General features: G+C 46.3%; 1 protein-coding gene across 1 annotated transcript in view; it reads right to left on the bottom strand.

Moving 5' to 3' along the window:
- AP1S3 (adaptor related protein complex 1 subunit sigma 3) overlaps nucleotides 1–9,400 on the bottom strand; it is a 55,215-nt gene extending 45,815 nt beyond the window's left edge. The window contains exon 1 of the mRNA XM_070045845.1: nucleotides 9,382–9,400. Within this exon, the coding sequence (XP_069901946.1) occupies nucleotides 9,382–9,384 (3 nt within the window). The 5' untranslated portion in view covers nucleotides 9,385–9,400. The remainder of the gene's footprint in view (nucleotides 1–9,381) is intronic.
- Nucleotides 9,401–18,113: the final 8,713 nt, after the last annotated feature.

Below are 18,113 nucleotides of genomic sequence, written 5' to 3'. Positions count from 1 at the left end.
CCTTATCTTCCAGTCTAGCAATCCTTCCAAGCATCATGCTCCTCTTTCTAGTGATGTCTGTCTTCGGCTGCTATTAAAATAAGCTTTCCTTTTCAAAACATTCATTAGAGTGATGGAGGAAGGTAACAGCAATTGTTTCTTAGAGATACACAAGGAAACTAGCCCACTCAGAGACAAAACACACGCACACATCTCTAAACACACCTGCAACTTCAGTAACATTGTTTCTTGGCTGCTAAGAAGGCAGCCCATCTCCAAAACTATGCAGCTGAGTGAAGTGAGGCTCCTCCGGACTCTGGACAAGCCTCAAGCTACTTTTGACCCATTTCCCCAAATGCTTAAGTAAGATATTCATTTTTTTTAACTCTAAAATAAAAAGTTTGTCCTTTTTCGTTATCTGTAAAGTCAGTGAGAAATGTCATTCCTGATAATACTGGATAAAGAATTTCTTAGTGGGGTTGACTGGAGGGCAGAGTTAGAGATGGGGGAATCAATAAGAAACCAGTTTGGACTTCCCTGATGGCGCAGTGCTTAAGAATCCACCTTCCAATACAGGGGACACGGGTTTGATCCCCTGTCTGTGCGCCACACTACTGAGCCCACATGCCACAACTACTGAAGCCCGTGCACCTAGAGCCCGTGCTCTGCAACAAGAGAAGCCACCGCAATGAGAAGCCTGTGCACCGCAACGAAGAGTAGCCCCCGCACCTGCTCGCCGCAACTAGAGAAAGCCCGTGTGCAGCAGTGAAGACCCAACACAGCCAAAAATATAAATAAATAAATAAATGAAATAAAACTAATTAAGAAAAAAGGTACATCTTTAAAAAAAAAAAAGAAAGAAACCAGTTTGTCATGGTAGACCTTCAGCAGGCCCTCCTTCAGGACTTACATTTTCTTAATACCACCTTTCCGTATTGTCTACTTATTAACCCCTTCCCACTCACATACATACCAGACACACACACCCTTTTCTGAAAAGCTGGAGGCAGGGTCACCTGCTCTTCTGGGGCTCAGCCCCACGACTGTCTCTTCCATGAGCCCCTCCCATGTCCTCCTGCATGGAATTCCTGCAGCAATTATGTAATCTGAACGACATACTTCACAGCTTAATTATCTACTCCCATACTCATCTAGGTTTGCTATGCATGTGAGAAATTTCTTCCCAACAACACAAGTTTCTTGTAATCAAGAAACAGATCTCATACTTGTGGGGTTTTCTTTTCTAATAACCTCCTTGGTTAAGAACACAAGGATTAACAAATGAAGAAGAAAAAAAAAACCCTGAAAAGTGATTCATGTACTATTTCTCCATTTATCATTTCATCTGGACAAGGTAATCAACTTAGGGTATATCAACAATAGCTGTTGGTGGTTTAATTTTGTCTTATAGTCAAGATGTCCCTAATTAGGTTTTCTCCTGGAGTCTTTTGAGAGGCAGACTGGCCTTTGGTTCTGTTTCAAATCATTCGAGGAGGAAAAGGTCCTAGAAATAGGGAGCAGAAATTCCAAGCAATTTTCAATTCGCCTTTGAAGTCGAATGAAACCTTAATAACTTGGGACCCCATTCATATTTCATAGTGATGCTTATTTGATCTTTCTTAATGTGAATTTTTTTGTGGCCAGGAACAACTTGCTATGATTACTATGCTAAACTCAGCGCCCTGCATCGTAACGATCACTTAAACGTTTATTAAGAACCTTCCTTTTTCTTCCTATTGCAGCCTATACTCCACACTCATTAAAAATCTGTCCCTAGGGCCTTTATACCTTGACAACCATGCCAATGGTTGTGCACAAAATTTAAGAGGTGGGAGATTGCCCATCCATCACACTCTTTGAAAATTCAGGTTCAATCTGACAGACAGACCTGCCTTGTTATATAGTCAAGCCTCCTCTTTTCCCCGTAATTTTTTACAAAGATTGTCAACGTAGATTAGATTTTCTGAATTCTTAAAGTATCCAAATCGTGAGGCCAAACAGACTTAGAAAGGTAGGACTCATACACAGGACACTTTGAATTGAGAACCTGACTTCTCACAAAGAAACTGGAGGCAAGCAGTTGTTTCAGAAATAAAAGGAAAACGTCCTATACACACTCTGACTTTAGAATCACATTTTCTTAAATGTGATATTACAATAACCCTTATCTTCTCCCACCTCCCCAATATCTGCAGTCTGTGATATTTTGCTTCTTTGTTTCATCCGTTCAAATAAATTTCTCATTAAAAAAAGAAAAAAATTTAAGAACTATTTTTAAGTTTTTCATTAGCTTTTTCCTATCTCCCTTAAAAATGTCCTGGCTAACATTTATGGAATGTATGCCAGGTGCCAGCCCCCGAGCTAAGGGTTGAACTGGATTGGCTCATTCGATCTTCAGGGAAATTTAGGAAGTGGGCCTGGTTACGAGAGCAAAGAGCAGAGCCTCCCAGATCACAGAGCCTGCACCCAGGAGCCCAGGGCCCTCTGCCTCACCACCACGTCACACCTGTATCCCACATCTGCCTTTAGAAATGAGCACAGGCAGGCTTCCTGAAACGCTGTAGGCATGTCACCTCCACAGGCAACGTGTATCTCAACATTTACACAACAGAGATGTCTCCTCCAACAGCACTTCTGCCTCCCGAGGAAGTTTTGACACTTAAAAGAAACAGTCATCTTTTTCAGGCCTCTTGTAGCCTCACCTGCATAATGAAAAGTTGCTGCCCTGATTTTTTTTTTTCAGGGAAGCCAAGAGAAGCTGGAGGTGGGCAGCAGACACTGAAACTGGGGGCTGAACTATTCAGTCACAATCTGAATCTGGTACCGGGCTTGACTGGTCCTCCCTGACTCTTTCAGGGACAGAACTTCTCAATCTTGCTAGAATGTTCTGCTGTCTACTGAATACAGTGAGGCCAATTCTAGTTCATCTGACAAGCACCTCTGTGCTTTCATGGTTCCGTCCTGTGAAGTGACTAGCAATATTATTTTACCTTTTTACCAAAAGTTTTCAGAGTCGCTGAAGTGAGAAAGATGGATCACATTTTTTTCCCCCTCAGCTAGTCTCGATTCTCATTCAAAAGCAAGGTACAGGGCTTTCCTGGTGGCACAGTGGTTGAGAGCCCACCTGCCAATGCAGGGGACACGGGTTCGAGCCCTGGTCCGGGAAGATTCCACATGCCGCGGAGCGGCTGGGCCCGTGCGCCACAACTACTGAGCCTGCGCTCTGGAGCCTGCAAGCCGCAACTACTGAGCCCACGTGCTACAACTACTAAAGCCCGCACGCCTAGAGCCCGTGCTCCGCAACGAGAAGCCACCGCAATGAGAAGCCCGCGCACGGTAACGAAGAGTAGCCCCCACTCACCGCAACTAGAGAAAGCCCGTGCACAGCAATGAAGACCCAGTGCAGCCAAAAATAAATAAAATAAATAAATTTATTTTTTAAAAAAAGCAAGGTACAAACAGGAGTCCTGGAAGCCTGACCAAGAGCCCAAGTTAAAGAGAATAGAAGAGAGAAAGTGTCTGTGTGTGTACATGTATGTGCACATGTATGTATGTGTACATGCATGTGTGTGTGGACGTATTGTAAGGAAACTTCTGTTTCCATCCCAATTCCAGACACATCCAGGCTTAAGAAGTTACAAAACATAGGGAAAAACAAAGCAGAGTTTTGCTGGAGAAGTAATATAAATGGGAACATTTTTTAAGTCATTTTTCATATAATTTAAAAGGTGCTATGTTCAAATACAAAAAAAACCTGAGATGTCTAATAGAACACACAATAAAAAGTGACTCTTTTTACAACACCAGATGCTTAGAGCCCTTCCCAGAAACAATCACTGTCTCTAGCATACCCTTCTACAAGTTTTCTGTTTATTTGCAGGTTTATCTGTGTCATCATTTTACACAAATTTGTCTAAGCTGACAAATTATACCACACCTGACAATCAGGGCAGACCCAGGAAGAGCTGGGGAAGCCATGCCATCCCGTGCCCAGGGCTCCATTGGGACGTGGACAGAGGCAATGAGAGCAGCGGAAGCACTGACCTAAGGATCTAACCTACAGCAAATGCGGGGAGCGGATACGGCTGAGAACTCCCCATCCAGTCAGAACTGGTTCAGGAAATGACCAAGTACAGTCCAAGCCAGCCGGACGAACGGCCCACGACCTCAGGACAAGAAGGGAAGGGGTGGCAGGGCCTGACGTAGCCACCAGGATCGGCACTGCTTGGGTCCCCATGCCACCTGCCTGGGAACCATCTACAACTTCCATGAAGCAAGAATGAGATGATGACTAACCACTACTTTATAGTATAATCCTCTTCTGTATGCTTGATACAAAATACATATTAAGAAAGTTTAGAGAACTTCCCGCCAAGAACGTGGGCTCCAGGAGAGCAGGAGAGCTTCTGGCTTCTTCAGTACAACCTCTGGGGCCTAGATCCAGGGCTGGCTTTTGTGGACACCAGAGCCCTGGGTTCACAGAGGGAGCACCCCTGATTTAACGCTCTGCTGCCATTGGCTTGAAATTCCCAATAAATTCTGAACGAGGGATCCTACATTTTCATTTTGCACTGGGCACCACAAATGATACAGCCAGTCCTGCCTGGAACACTGCTTGTCATAGGGCAGGTGTCCAATTTATTTGTCAAATGTACACATGAGTGAATTAATGGAAGTTGCCTGAAAACATGGGTCTACAGAACAAACTCAGCCTCCAGGCCAATTCTGGCCCTCCACCTGTTTTGGTAAATAAAGTTTTATTAAAACACAGTCACAGCCATTTGCATCTTGTCCATGGCTGCTTTCACTCTACAGCAGAGAGGTTGAGTAATAGTGACAGAGACTGTAAGGCCCAGAAAGCCTAAAATATTTAGTCCGGCCCTTTACAGAAAAATGTTTCGGACACCTGCCTTAGAACACTGTCTCAAATTTCTCTTCCCAAATAATTAGAACTGCAGAAAAGGCAGGTAGACTTGTGAGACCTGGAGGGTCAGCCTTAAGCAACTAGCCATAAACGAACTATATCTTAGGTGTTTATCTTTAAAGTTTCTGGGAGGTTTGCCTCTTGGACCCAAATACATTGACGTTTTAATGCAAAAAAAAAAAATTTTTTTTTTTTAGTCTATAATGAGCTGGATGAGTCGTTTTTACCCCTGAAGGTCCCCCTTCGACAAGGGCGAGTATACAAAGGGCAGAAGCACCACAGTTTGTACTGTGGCCTTAGTTCCTCCTCTTAATAGACCCAGTGTAGAAGGAAGGCTAGCATTTAAGTGGCCACTGAACCTTGCCACACACCCATCGTTTCTTACCGGCCCAGAAGCCCTGCTACAGAAGGTCCAACAAGGACATTAAAACTGGAATCCTGCACGCCTATGTTCTTGACTGAGTGTAATATAGGTCTACGCCCCATCGCACTGAGGGACTCACAAGTGGTTATATTATTTTTCCCCAGGCAGTTTTCAGAAACTATTTAGAGAGCTATTTCAGAACCCAGCTCTACCTGTTGGGAAGTGTTCAGACTTGGGACTTCGTGGGAGATTTTTTGAAGGCCAGCTTCCTCATAATGGTCAGTGGCATTTCATTTCTAAATGAAACAGTGTGCAGTACCCCCTTACCACTGTAAAAATTCTTAATTTATCCCACGTTAGCAGCCATGCAAGAAGTACATTTTCTCTTGCTAGTCAGAGTGCTGGAGAGACAGTTTAGTACACCCCTGAGAGGATTTCAGGGGTGTTTGCCTCTGATCTCTGCATACATTCTTTTACATCACAGGATCTGGAAAGGGAGCTTCTTCTGGGTAAAGAGCTAGAAAACAATGAATTCCATCAGAGAAAAACAAGATACGTGAGAAAGGGAGGCTGTAAGAGAGGCAAGGGGACTTTCCCTGGTGGCGCAGTGGATAAGACTCCATGCTCCCGGTGCAGAGGGCCCAGGTTCAATCCCTGGCCAGGGAACTAGATCCCACATGCACGCCACAACTAAGAGTTCGCATACCACAACCAAGGAACCCACATGCTGCAACTAAGGAGCCCGTGAGCTGCAACTAAGGAGCCCACGTGCCGCAACTAAGACCCGGTGCAAATAAATAAATAAATAAATATTAAATAAATAAATAATTTAAATACAATGGTGTAGCTGCTGTGGAAAACATTAAAAAAAAAGAGAGAGAGAGAGGCAAGGACAGGCCCCAGGAAAGAAGGAACACCAGTGAAATCTCAGCTCACTCGGAGAATCTCTGTACAGTAACAAGAAAATAAAATTGAAAGAATGATTCATAGAGATGTCAAGGAATGCTAATCTTTGGGGACTCATACAGGAACTTTCTTTATTTGTGTTAGGGGAAGGGGTGACTTTATCCATTATGTCTTCATCCGTAATAAAATAATTCATGGGACCCAAAAGGACAGACATTGGAAACAGTGGGGCAAATACACAATCTGCTGACCACTTCCTGCCAGCTGTTGTCAATAAAATACCACACAAAAATTGTAAGCTGCTGACAGTATTTGTCACAGAAACCAGTAATGGGAACTCAGAAGTAACAACCCTGGGGAGGGGTAAACACAAGTCTCACTGGTGCTGTTGGGAGGCCTGTGGGAAAGGTCTGTTGTGGGTGAACCCTCTTGGGAGAACTGAACACCGCACAGGGTCTCTTCCCAACCCCTCAACCCCACAGTAAGTGCTGGCCAGCAGCCCAGACCACGTCTCAGTGGAGGACGGCGCTCGCTACTGCTGCCATAATAGGCTTCCTCACTCAAGCTGGAATTTAAACCACCAAAATAACAATACACACTAATCACAACTTACTTAAGCGTCAGACAATAAAACTGATATACTGGGTGCTGGAGAGGGGTTCCCAGCAGGATCTCCAGGTTCAGAGTTAGATATCTCCACCCTCACCCTCTCGGCTTCTCACTGTTCCTACTTCTCTGTAATACAGTGAGATTATGATGAACATGGGAAACTTGGAATTACCCTATTTAGGAAAAGGAAGCATTCATGCTGTTTCTAACATAAATTCAGATAAAGAAATAACTTCACAGTTCAGCTTGGGAAGGTGAATTTACTGTATGGTATTGTAAATTTAAATAGAGAAACATTTCAGATACTTGCTGATTCACTTAAAAATTATAATCAACCTATTACACATTACCAGAAACAACTCTTTGATGAACAGTAACAATATTTTCCAAAGCAAAAAAAAAAATATTAGTGAGAAGAGTGGCACTGTTTTACTTTTTGGCAAATTTCCTTAATGTCTGGCTCAATAGAAGACAGCTGGACTCTGCTACCACTTTTGCATTCACTCTGTTGCACTCTCGCAGGTCACGTTAGCCTTGAGAAAACTTCATGTACAGTCATGTAGGAATGAACGTGTAAAGGGCAAATAATATCTCTACGCTGTTATGAAAATCGTTTTGGCCTTGTGGACCTCTAAAAAGTCTTGGGGGGCTTCCCTGGTGGCGCAGTGGTTGAGAGTCTGCCTGCCGATGCAGGGGACACGGGTTCGTGCCCCAGTCCGGGAGGATCCCACATGCCGCGGAGCGGCTGGGCCCGTGAGCCATGGCCGCTGAGCCTGCGTGTCCAGAGTCTGTGCTCCGCAAAAGGAGAGGCCACAGCAGTGAGAGGCCCGCATACCAAAAAAAAAGTCTTGGGGACTCCTAAGTGTACCCAGCCCACACTTTGAGAACCACTGCCTCATGAGTTGGGAACAGTTATTATCTCCATTTTACAAATGAGCAAACTGGCATAGAGAGGTCAAGTCATGGTCCAAGGACACATTGTTGGGACAGGTCAGAGCAGATAAAATACAAAGAGCATGATACCCTCATTTGGTTGTTTGTTGCAAGAACTGACTGAGATCATGAAGGTAAAGCGCTGAGCATCCTCCTATCACAGGCACTCAATAATATCAATATTTCCCATTGGGCTAGATCTAGTAGAAAAGCCAGGGAAACCACATTTCTGATCAACTCATCACTTGCCACCAGCAAGAAAACATAGAATTCCACTGCAGGTGTTGTCCAGAGCGTGGACCCTACACAAGCTCTCGGGTTGGAAGATTTTTGCTACTCAGAAACTCCAGGGCCTTACTCCACCTTCCATCAGGCAAAAAATGTGGCGGGCTGCACACATGTCACCTTCTCCCTTGGGAAACCTGAGCAAGCCAGGAGAGCTGCTCCATTATTTACAGCCTCCTTTTTTCATCACGCTATATTTACAAGGAACCCTCAACACACAACAATGGCGCCTCCAGTCTGTGCAGCCAAACCTCTCCTTGGAAAGCGTCTGTGGTCTTCCCATCCAGGGGCTCGGACTCCACTTCTCTCCTTGTCCATCAACTTTCGTAACCCACAAGGCCCTCCTCCTCCTGCCTGTGGAGGGTACTCAAGCCCAGAGTGCAGGTCACTTCTGTTCCTCCTCCGATTGGGAAGTGAGCTCAGCTGGGAAAGTGAAACTCGTGCAGTTCAGGCCACCGCACTTTCAAAACACTACCCTAAGCAGAAGGCAAGAACAAGAGGTGCCTGAAGCTATTGCTTCCATCCAAGTGCAGGCAACCAGGATCTCTCACCTGGAGCACTGCAAACTGGTCTCCCTGTCTCCACTTCCACACCTCCTCACACACGTATCCCAGGCTGCTCTCCACCAACAGCCAAAGAGATCTTTTAAAAGTGTAGAAGGGATAAAGTCAGTTCTCACGCTTAAACCGCTCCCAAGGCTCCCCCACTCAGTGGAAATAAAATCCAAACTCCTTAACTTGGTTTATTAGGACCTGCCTCGTCTGGCCCCTGCCTACCTTTCTCGCTACAAGCAAGGGTTCCTTCTCTCTGGCCTTTGCTCTCTCTGCTCCCACTACCTGCAGAGCTCCCCTAGGACTTCCAACAGCTCAGAGGTCACCTCCTCAAGGAGGCCTTCACTGCCTGCCAGCTCTGCAGCTGCCGCCTCTCCATCCCTCCATCCGGTTGTACTTGAGACTTCAGAGCACTTACTCTCGGAAGTTATCTTCATTTTACTGGTATATTACTCATCTCCCTCCTTCCACATCGTCCTCCTAGAAGGTAAGCCGCCAATAGCAAGGACTCCACCTGGTCCCCGCGACATCTCCAACCGCCTAGCACCGCGCCTGGCACAGACTAAGCGCTCAGCAAACGGTGTAATGAATGAAGCGGCAGTGCCCGAGAGTCCCAAGCTGGCGTCCCTAGCGCCCCGGGCGCATCCGCACCGTCCGGGCGCCGGGACTACAGGCGCGGGCGGGCCGGGGGGCTGGGGGACCGGCGGGGCAGGACGGGGCTGCTCGCCCACCCGGCCGCGCGCCCGGCTCGGCGCAGCAGGTGCCTCCCGGGAGCGCGCACACACACGTCCGCCCTGGTCCGCGCCGCCGCCCCGCTCTCCAGCACTAACCATGGTGGCCGGGCCGCCGCCGCCGTCCCCGCGGGCGAGAGACGAGCGCGGTGGACTCGAGGGCGAGAGGCGAGGGAAGGAGCCGGTGCGGCTGACAGGTGAGGTGCCCGCCTCAGACCATGGCTGCTTCCCACAATGCCCTCGAAGCGAAAGTTTGCAGACTCCTCCCCGCGCCTCTGCCCTCCCTCCCCTCCGGCTCCTACCAGCTCCCTCCCTGCCCCCTTCTCCCGCTCCTCCCTCCTCCTCCTCCTCCCTCCTCCTCCCGCCCCGCCCCGCCCCGCCCCGCCGCAGCTGGCCCCGCCCCGCGCCACGTGGGCTGCCCTAGGTGCGAATACACCTGGGCGCGCGCCTCCCCCTCCAGCCTCTTAGGCCCAGGCGCCGGGAACCAGAGCCCGCGGGATCCGCACTGAGCAGCCCCGCGCGGTGAGCGCCGAGGGGGCTGCTTTCCTGACTCTGCGAGTGTGTCATTCATTCATCCCACAAACGTTGATCAGACCCGGCTAAGAGATCTCCCGAGACACTTGCGGGAAGTGTCACTGGTTGTCTCATCCTAAACCGTGTAAGGCGGGGAGCGTGTGGCAGATCTGGAACTCTGCTGGCCAGAAGCGATTTCTTGCCTCGGATTTCTTTCTTTTCATATATATATACATATACACACATATTCATGCATTTTATATATATATATATATATATATATATATCTGCAATCCAAGGGCATAGGTCATTTTAAACTGGCCCGGTTTTAAGAGGTCTCTCCTAAGACTGGCGTGGAGCCTCTAATCTCTCTCCTTCTCCCCTTGGTTTTTCTTAAGTCTGGAGTTTCCACCTGGGCCGTTAGCGTTAGGAGTCTCCAAACCCCCAAGTTGTAAGCAGAGTTATGAGTGCATTTTTATGTTCGTTTGGGAGAGTCGTTTTTATCAAATACCTAAAGAGATCTGTGACCCTAAAAAGGTTAAGAACCTTTGCCTGAGTGGTTTCTGGAAGCCAAAATTGGTGAAAATCCTCAGATCCGCCATCTGCGGTGTGGTCCAGCCCAGGTGACCTGGAAATAAGGGAAGCTCCGTCCATCTGTGCATTGATGCCACATTGATCAGTGCTTTCTCTGTGCAGAGTCCTACAGAAGGAGGGTGGGAGATCCAGCTGGGAACAAACAAGCGCTTTCTTCTGAAGCTTATAATCTCTTGTGGCTCAACAAATAATAAACAAATAAATAGATCATTAGAAAGTAATGAGTGCTAAGTAGATGAGAAGATTTCCAAGATGAGTACAGGTTTCTGGGACAGGCACAAGGGAAGCTACATTTATTTAGCTGGGGTGTCAGGGAGAGCCTCCCTCTGAGAAGGTGACATGAGATGTGGAGGTGAGATACCAGTGCACTGAAGGAAAAAAAAAAAAAAAAGAGTTGTCCTTCTCAAAAGACCCCAAAGAGAGCCTCTGTGTCTGGAGTTAAGTGAGAGGAGGTCAGAGGGTGGGCAAGAGGGAATGGGTCTTCCCTACCTTAAGGCAACCCATGCACTAAAAGCCACCAAGACAACCCCAGTCTCCAACCTGGAAATTCTCAACTAGAAGAAGATTATTTAAGCAATAATTGAACCCCAGACTATGGGATGATCTGCAATTTACTGTAAATTTAGGAGAGCTGCTTTCTAAACTAATTCTACCCTCAGGGTACATTTTCTTCCTTTTTGGGCATTTTGGCTTCGGTCTAAACTTTGTGCCTCCTCCTTTCTGTCCGACTTCAGGGCAGGGCCCAGCCCTGTCCCACCCACCTTGCCCATTCTGTGAAGCTTCTTCTTTAAGGATTTTGTTGCTAGTGGAAAGAGATGGCAATGCTAAAGGTGAGACTTTAAGCTATAGAAATCTCAATGCTCTTGTCATGACAGTTAAGTAAAAGATAAAAGCAGAAGAAAGTTCCCTTACTGTATGGCCCAGGTTAGGAAAAGCTTGGTTCAAGAATAGGACCATCCTTTGCCTTCCCTCACGACCTTGCTGCGATGGGCAGAGGACACCCTCCTGAGCTTCTGCCCCCTAATGTTCTTCCCTCCAAATTCCCACATCACAGCCAAAATCACCCTCAGGGCAGGACACTTCACATAGGTGGTCTTATCTGGGCTTCAAACAACCTGTAAAAGAGGGGGTGCTGTGCCCACTGTACAGATGAGAGCCTGAGTCTCAGAGGCGGTGAGACCAAGGCAACCATAGACCAGGCTAATGAGGCTGAGCTGAGCCTACAATCAAGGCACCAAGGTGAAACAGGAGGAAAGGAGGCAGGGCACAACCTTTGAAAGAATGACATAGCCCGAGGACATGACATAAACTGATTGGAACCAAATGGGTCCAAGATGGGAGACAAGTCGACTTCCACTAGACCTTGAGCTTAAGTATACGCTCACGGTAACACATCAGCAAGCTAAATGACATGCTCACAGGCTCCATGACAGTTCCAAGACCAAACATAAGGATCAAAGAGTGGGCGGTGGCCCAATTCCTGGAAATCCCCACCCCTTCCTGAAATAGCTGGAATACTCCTCCCACTCATTAGCCTATGAAATTACCCACCCCTATAAAAACTGACAACCCCATACCCTGGTGCCTTTCTCACCTTCTGAAATGGCCCACACCTTGTCTGTGCAGTGTGTTTCTCTCTAAATAAATCCACTTCTTACCTGTCACTTTGTCTTTCACTGAATTCTTTCTGTGAGAACCTGAGCTTCATTAAGTCCTGAAACCAGGCGTGTGATCTCAGTTGGAAGACTGTGGGTTTTGGCTGGGTTCCAGTCCTAGCCACGTGGGTCTAGTCCCAGTCTGAGTTTTGGCTGGGTTTGAGTCCCGGCACATGGGTTCAAGTGCCAATCTGAGGTGCACGGTTTCAGCTGGCAACCACGAAGGGATAGTGATTAGGTAAGAAAATGTTGAGAGTTTGGTCTTGGTTCTAAAGAGGCCCATGGGACGCCACGAGCCAGGCACACTGGGGAGGACGCTCTGTCGATTGTCTGCTCGTCTTTGACTGGTAGGTCAACCCCATATACTTATGCACATCCAACAGCAGATCCACGACAGAACTGTCAATTCGTATACTCTTCTCCTTGACTCTGAGGTTTTTCTCCTACATTCTTGCATTCTTGTTCATTCCTGCTCTATTTCTTTCTTCTATTAACCCCAGAAGACCTGTGAGACCACCACGGTGTACTTTTACTCCCCTCCCTCTGACCCTTACAAGTGCTGACCCTTCATTCCCAACTTATAGCTAGACCAACTCCCACTCATCGTCAACACCACTGGGGACATCTTCTGTGCCATTTCTTTGCAACTTTTGGGGCCCTAACCTGGTTGGGAGACTACCTTGGAAAGGATAGCATCTAAAATCGTAAGTGCAAATCTTGACCAAGTTATGCAGTGGATTTTGACTTAAGAGTGGAATTTGGATAGCTCATGAGTTAGGCTCAGGCTTGTCTGAAATGGGCCAGGCTGCACCAATCTCAACCAATACCCCCTGGACCATATACTCCGGGACTGGGAAAGATTTGGACAACAGTAATTAAAAGGAAAAACTTAGTAGGTTATGTAATCAGGTTTGGCCACAATATGAGTCAGGAAATTTATAATGAAGTACCCTATGTTCAGATTTTCATGGCCTTGTATCTAGGCAAAGAAACCCAAAAGAAATCTAAGGCGTGTGTAGCTCAGAGGGGTAACTCTAGGAAGGACACAGGACTTTTTAACTGACCTACCCTACAGGGCCATGGATCCCGAACGAACGTGGATCCCTCCTCCCCTGAGGTACAGGCCCTTTTGGTTATGCATTTCATAGCCCAGTCTGCCCCAGACATCGGGTGCAAAATTCAGAAAGCACCTGCTGGTCCTCAGACTCCAATGAATGGTTTGTTCCAATTGGTTTATTTGGTTTTCAGTAATAGGCATGTGCCAAAAAGGCTGAACACACCCAGAGAAATATGCAAAAGGCCCAAGTGATGGCAGTAGCTTTGTCTGCTCAGAGACCACCAAAGGGGAAGCTGGCTTTTCTGGGCCAATCTGGCCCTGACAGACCCCAAGGCCCACGGGTACCCATACAAGGCCAGTGTTACCCTGTGTGGACAAAAGGCACTGGAGGGAGGATTGTGATTGATGTGCCCTTTGCAAACAGCCAAGGCACTGGAAGAGAGAATGCCCCAGACGCCAGAGAGTGACAGGGGCCCCCTCCTCTATTGATGGTTTTGCAATCAAAAGACTAAAGGGGCCCAAGGCCGAAAGTGGCTCTGCCTAGAGGTACCATCTACATAATTAATGTCAAGCCTTAGGTGGTCATTGATGTGGCGGGCCACTTGATAAATTTTTTTTTTTTTTGGTGGGGAGGGTACGCGGGCCTCTCACTGTTGTGGCCTCTTCCATTGCGGAACACAGGCTCCGGACGTGCAGGCTCAGTGGCCATGGCTCACAGGCCCAGCCGCTCCGCAGCATGTGGGATCTTCCCGGACCGGGGCACGAACCTGTGTCCCCTGAATCGGCAGGCGGACTCTCAACCACTGCGCCACCAGGGAAGCCCGATAAAAATTTTTTATAGACACTGGTGCAACCTTCTCGGTCTTAACCCAAAGGACTGGAAACCTTAGCAATCATAAGGAATACGTAATGGGGTTGTCAGGGAAGAGACAGGGACACACTTTCCTGGAACCCCTTTTGTGCAAGATCAATGGCCAACTGTTTTTACATTCCTTTCTGTTCAGGCCTGACTGTCCCATCCCTTTAATGGCAAGAGATTTATGAACTAAGAGGCCACTCTGTTTCTCGAGGGGCAAGGGAACCACCCTCATCACCAAATGGTTCTAACAAAAAGCAAAAAGGAACAGATAAAATCTGAAGCTAAAACAGAAGCCTTAGTAGACCCTGGAATGTGGAATATCGAGGTTCCGGGCTTGGCCAAAGATATCCAGCCAGTGATTATTAAGTAAAAAGTGTTATATAGTGTCTGAATATAAGGTACAAATTTCTTAAACCTAGGGAAGATCCTCAAAAATGTTTGTAAGTAGATTACCAAAATAGGAGGCCACTGGTCTGACTAAGCTGACCACAGCTGATACTCAGAGCCTGATGGGAATTTTGGAAGAGGCCTTCTCCCCTAAGCTAAATGAGGAAAAGTAAAACTTAGGTGAAGGGGTATGTCAGTCCTTCAGTATCATTGAGGCAACCACCCAATTCTTTGAAAAAGAACACAAAACTGTCCCTGTGTGACAAATTGTAGTCTTTATAGGACCAGAGGTGTGGCTCCAAAAATAATCCAACACCCACCCATCCTTTGGCCACTCCCCAGACCTTCCCTATCTATTTTAAGGGGCTTGTAAGTATTAAACAAAGGGGAAACAAAGTCATCCTAGGAGGAATTTGCCTGTACCTCTGAGATGCAAATGTCCTATCTGGTCTTCTCAGAAAGCCTTCTCTCTGCCATCTTTTTAAATGCAAATTTTAAAAAACAGCGTAAAGTAATTTAGAGCTTGACTTGTCAAGGATAAATAGAAGTCTTAAGTGTCTTTTCTGTAAACACTAGTAAATAGGGTTTAGCCATCTAGGTAGGTGACCTTGATTTTCCATCTGCTAGAAGCCCAGTTTGAATCCAACCCCTTGTTACTGATGGTTTTATGCTGTACCTGACTCAGGGCTGAAATTTTGGAGTGGGAACTACGAGGTCTCTGTGTTGGTGTGTTCACGTGTATCTATATGTGTGTTGTAGGTGTATGATATTGCCAAAAATGAATTCGTAAAAGAGCTCTACTTAATTGGCTTAAAAAAATAAGCAATTATATAAATACTCAGAAATAGAAAATAATCTGGCCAGAATGAATTTCAGGTTCATGTCATCTGGAAAATATTCAGTACTAAACTGATATCTGGTATTGAAGGTGGCTTAAGCTTGTTGGTTGGATTAATACAGGCAAGTTAGAGTCATCAGTGTTCAGTATAATACTTGTACCTAGGTTTATTAGAGGTCAAATACGACCTTATTCTGTTACAAATTTGTCAACAAGAAAAGTATCTCAATGTGAAAAAACTTCTAAGAAAAGTAAGATATGCGTTTTTAGTAAACGAAGGTGTGAAGAATGAAAAATACTGAAAAGAGTTATGCATGATCAGGATTTTCTAAGACTGGATTGAATTTAGTTGAGTAAATGGATTTTGTTAGGAATGGGCTGGAACAAGACTGGATTTGGCTTCTCCCTCCAAAGTATTCTTGAAATTCTGCTTTTTTTTTTTGGTACGCGGGCCTCTCACTGTTGTGGCCTCTCCCGTTGCGGAGCACAGGCTCTGGACGCGGAGGCTCAGCGGCCATGGCTCACGAGCCCAGCCACTCCGCGGCATGTGGGATCCTCCCGGACCGGGGCACGAACCCGTGTCCCCTGCATCAGCAGGCGGACTCTCCACCACTGCGCCACCAGGGAAGCCCGAAATTCTGCTTTTGACAACAGATTGTGTGAGTCTCTTTGCCTTTAAGTGACTTGAATTTGCTTTTGCGATCTTTTGTAACTTTGGTTAAGGAATAAGTATTGTCTCACAGTGACCTATGATCCTATTTGACCAAGTGTTTTAAAACCTTTTGACAAACTTCCCAAGTATCAAATTTTAATTGTTTCTTTTGATTTCCAGCTAACTTTGGGGTACTTTAGAGGTCCCCTAAGGTATCTTAAAGAGAAATATTTAACTAGGATTATTTGGTATGTTAAGTTAAATGCAATCAGTCAGAATTCTGGTTATTGTAACCAAGTTTCCTTATTGATTACACTATAATCAGGTGTTTAACCACGACTTTTAAGTCTTTTGTCATTTATAGGTATTCTTGTAGTCTGATGCTGTTACAAAAAGTGCCTCATCATCAAGGAGATTCATAGAAAAGCTATGGAAGCAGTTACAACAGTTCCACACCAAGATGATGGCTATGCGAGGATTACAGCCCATACTGACTTAAAACAAGGAGCTGCCCTGCCTCTGGGGCCCCTAGATCAGGCATCCAGAGATTTTTACTCCCTGACAGGCAGGGTCCACACCCCCACTCAGCCCTGAAGCTGTTACATAAGCCGGACCATGCCCTTCTGCTTCTCATAAGAATATGGGAGTAAAATCTCTGAGGGGGGAATGAAACAGGAGGGAAGGAGGCAGGGCACAACCTTTGAAAGAATGACAGCCCGAGGACATGACATAAACTGATTAGACCAAATGTGTCCAAGATGGGAGACAAGTCGACTTCCACTAGACCTTGAGCCTAAGTATACGCTCACTGGAACACATCAGCACGCTAAATGACATGCCCACAGGCTCCATGACAGTTCCAAGACCAACCATAAAGATCAAAGAGTGGGCGGTGGCCCAATTCCTGGAAATCCCCGCCCCTTCCTGAAATAGCTGGAATAGTCCTCCCACTCATTAGCCTAGGAAATTACCCACCCCTATAAAAACTGACAACCCCATACCCTGGTGCCTTTCTCACCTTCTGAAATGGCCCACGCTCTGTCTGTGGAGTGTGTTTCTCAATAAATCCGCTTCTTACCTATCACTCTGTGTCTCACTGAATTGTTTCTGCAATGAGACATCAAGAACCTGAGCTTCATTAAGTCCTGAGACCAGGCGTGTGATCTCAGTTGGAAGACCGTGGGTTTTGGCTGTGTTCAAGTCCCAATCTCAGGCGCACGGTTTCAAAGGCTCAAGTTGATTCCTGCTGAAGCCTCACACCTGGCAGAGCCACTCAGGACACTCAGTGCGGGATAAGCCGTGTTTATTCAGAATACTCATGGATCTTAGTGGAATTACTTGCATTTTTGAGTCTTGACTTCCCTATAGCATCTTTGCTCCCTTTTGGACTCCACAGCAGGTCCACCAATAATGAGGCCAACCCCGGGGAGGACCCAGAGGCCCTGTATATCACGATGCTCCACCGGGAAGATGGTCCAATCCTGAAGGTGCCTTTGATTCCAAATCTACTGCCATAAGCAGAAGCCAGGGAGCACAGTGGGGGATGTGGTTCAGATCAGGCGGATCTCTGAGCAGATTGGTGTGATTCTGTGCACAGAGCCCTGGTATGAGGTCAACTCGGATTTATGAGTTTCACTTCTCAGATCACTCTATAACTACATAGTAACAGAAAGTACAGAGAATTCAGTAAAAGCCACCGTGGAGTCCATAGAGGGGAAGTGGGGTGGGTGAGGTTACAAACCAGGGACATGGGAATAAAGCAAAATGACGACAGTCCATAAACCAGAATATCTAGAAACTGATATTCTAGAAATTGAGGAAAGTAAAGCTACAAGTTTAATAAAATAAAAGAAGCAAAGGCAAAGCCAACTTCAAAGCCAGCCTGTGCAATTCCTCCACGGCAGCACACGTTTGATTGAAGCCTGGCCCTGCTGTTCTTCAGTGCCTTCCTATTAGTGTCTTAAACAATCAACATCTCCAGTAATCCCCTCTGCAGTGTTCAGGAATTCACCTCGTCATGAGGAAACTTGTGGTTTGAGGACTTACGTTTTTAGAAAACTTCTTTTCTTTTCAAAACTGGACATTTTTATTCCAAATAAAAGAACCCTATCCAATGTTTCTAAAGAATATTTTTAGAAAATTTTCAGTTAAAAAATATTACAGGTTCACTGTAGAGTTGGAAAATACAGAAAAGTGTTGTTTTAAAGCCCCACTCTTAATCTTACCATGAAGAAATAACCAGTTACATTTGGTATATTTCCTTTCAGATTTTCATT

Source organism: Globicephala melas, chromosome 7 (genome assembly GCF_963455315.2).
Source record: "Globicephala melas chromosome 7, mGloMel1.2, whole genome shotgun sequence".
Taxonomy (NCBI): Eukaryota; Metazoa; Chordata; class Mammalia; order Artiodactyla; family Delphinidae; genus Globicephala; species Globicephala melas.
Note: the sequence above shows the minus strand (reverse complement) of the source record. Positions and strands in the feature narration are given on the sequence as shown.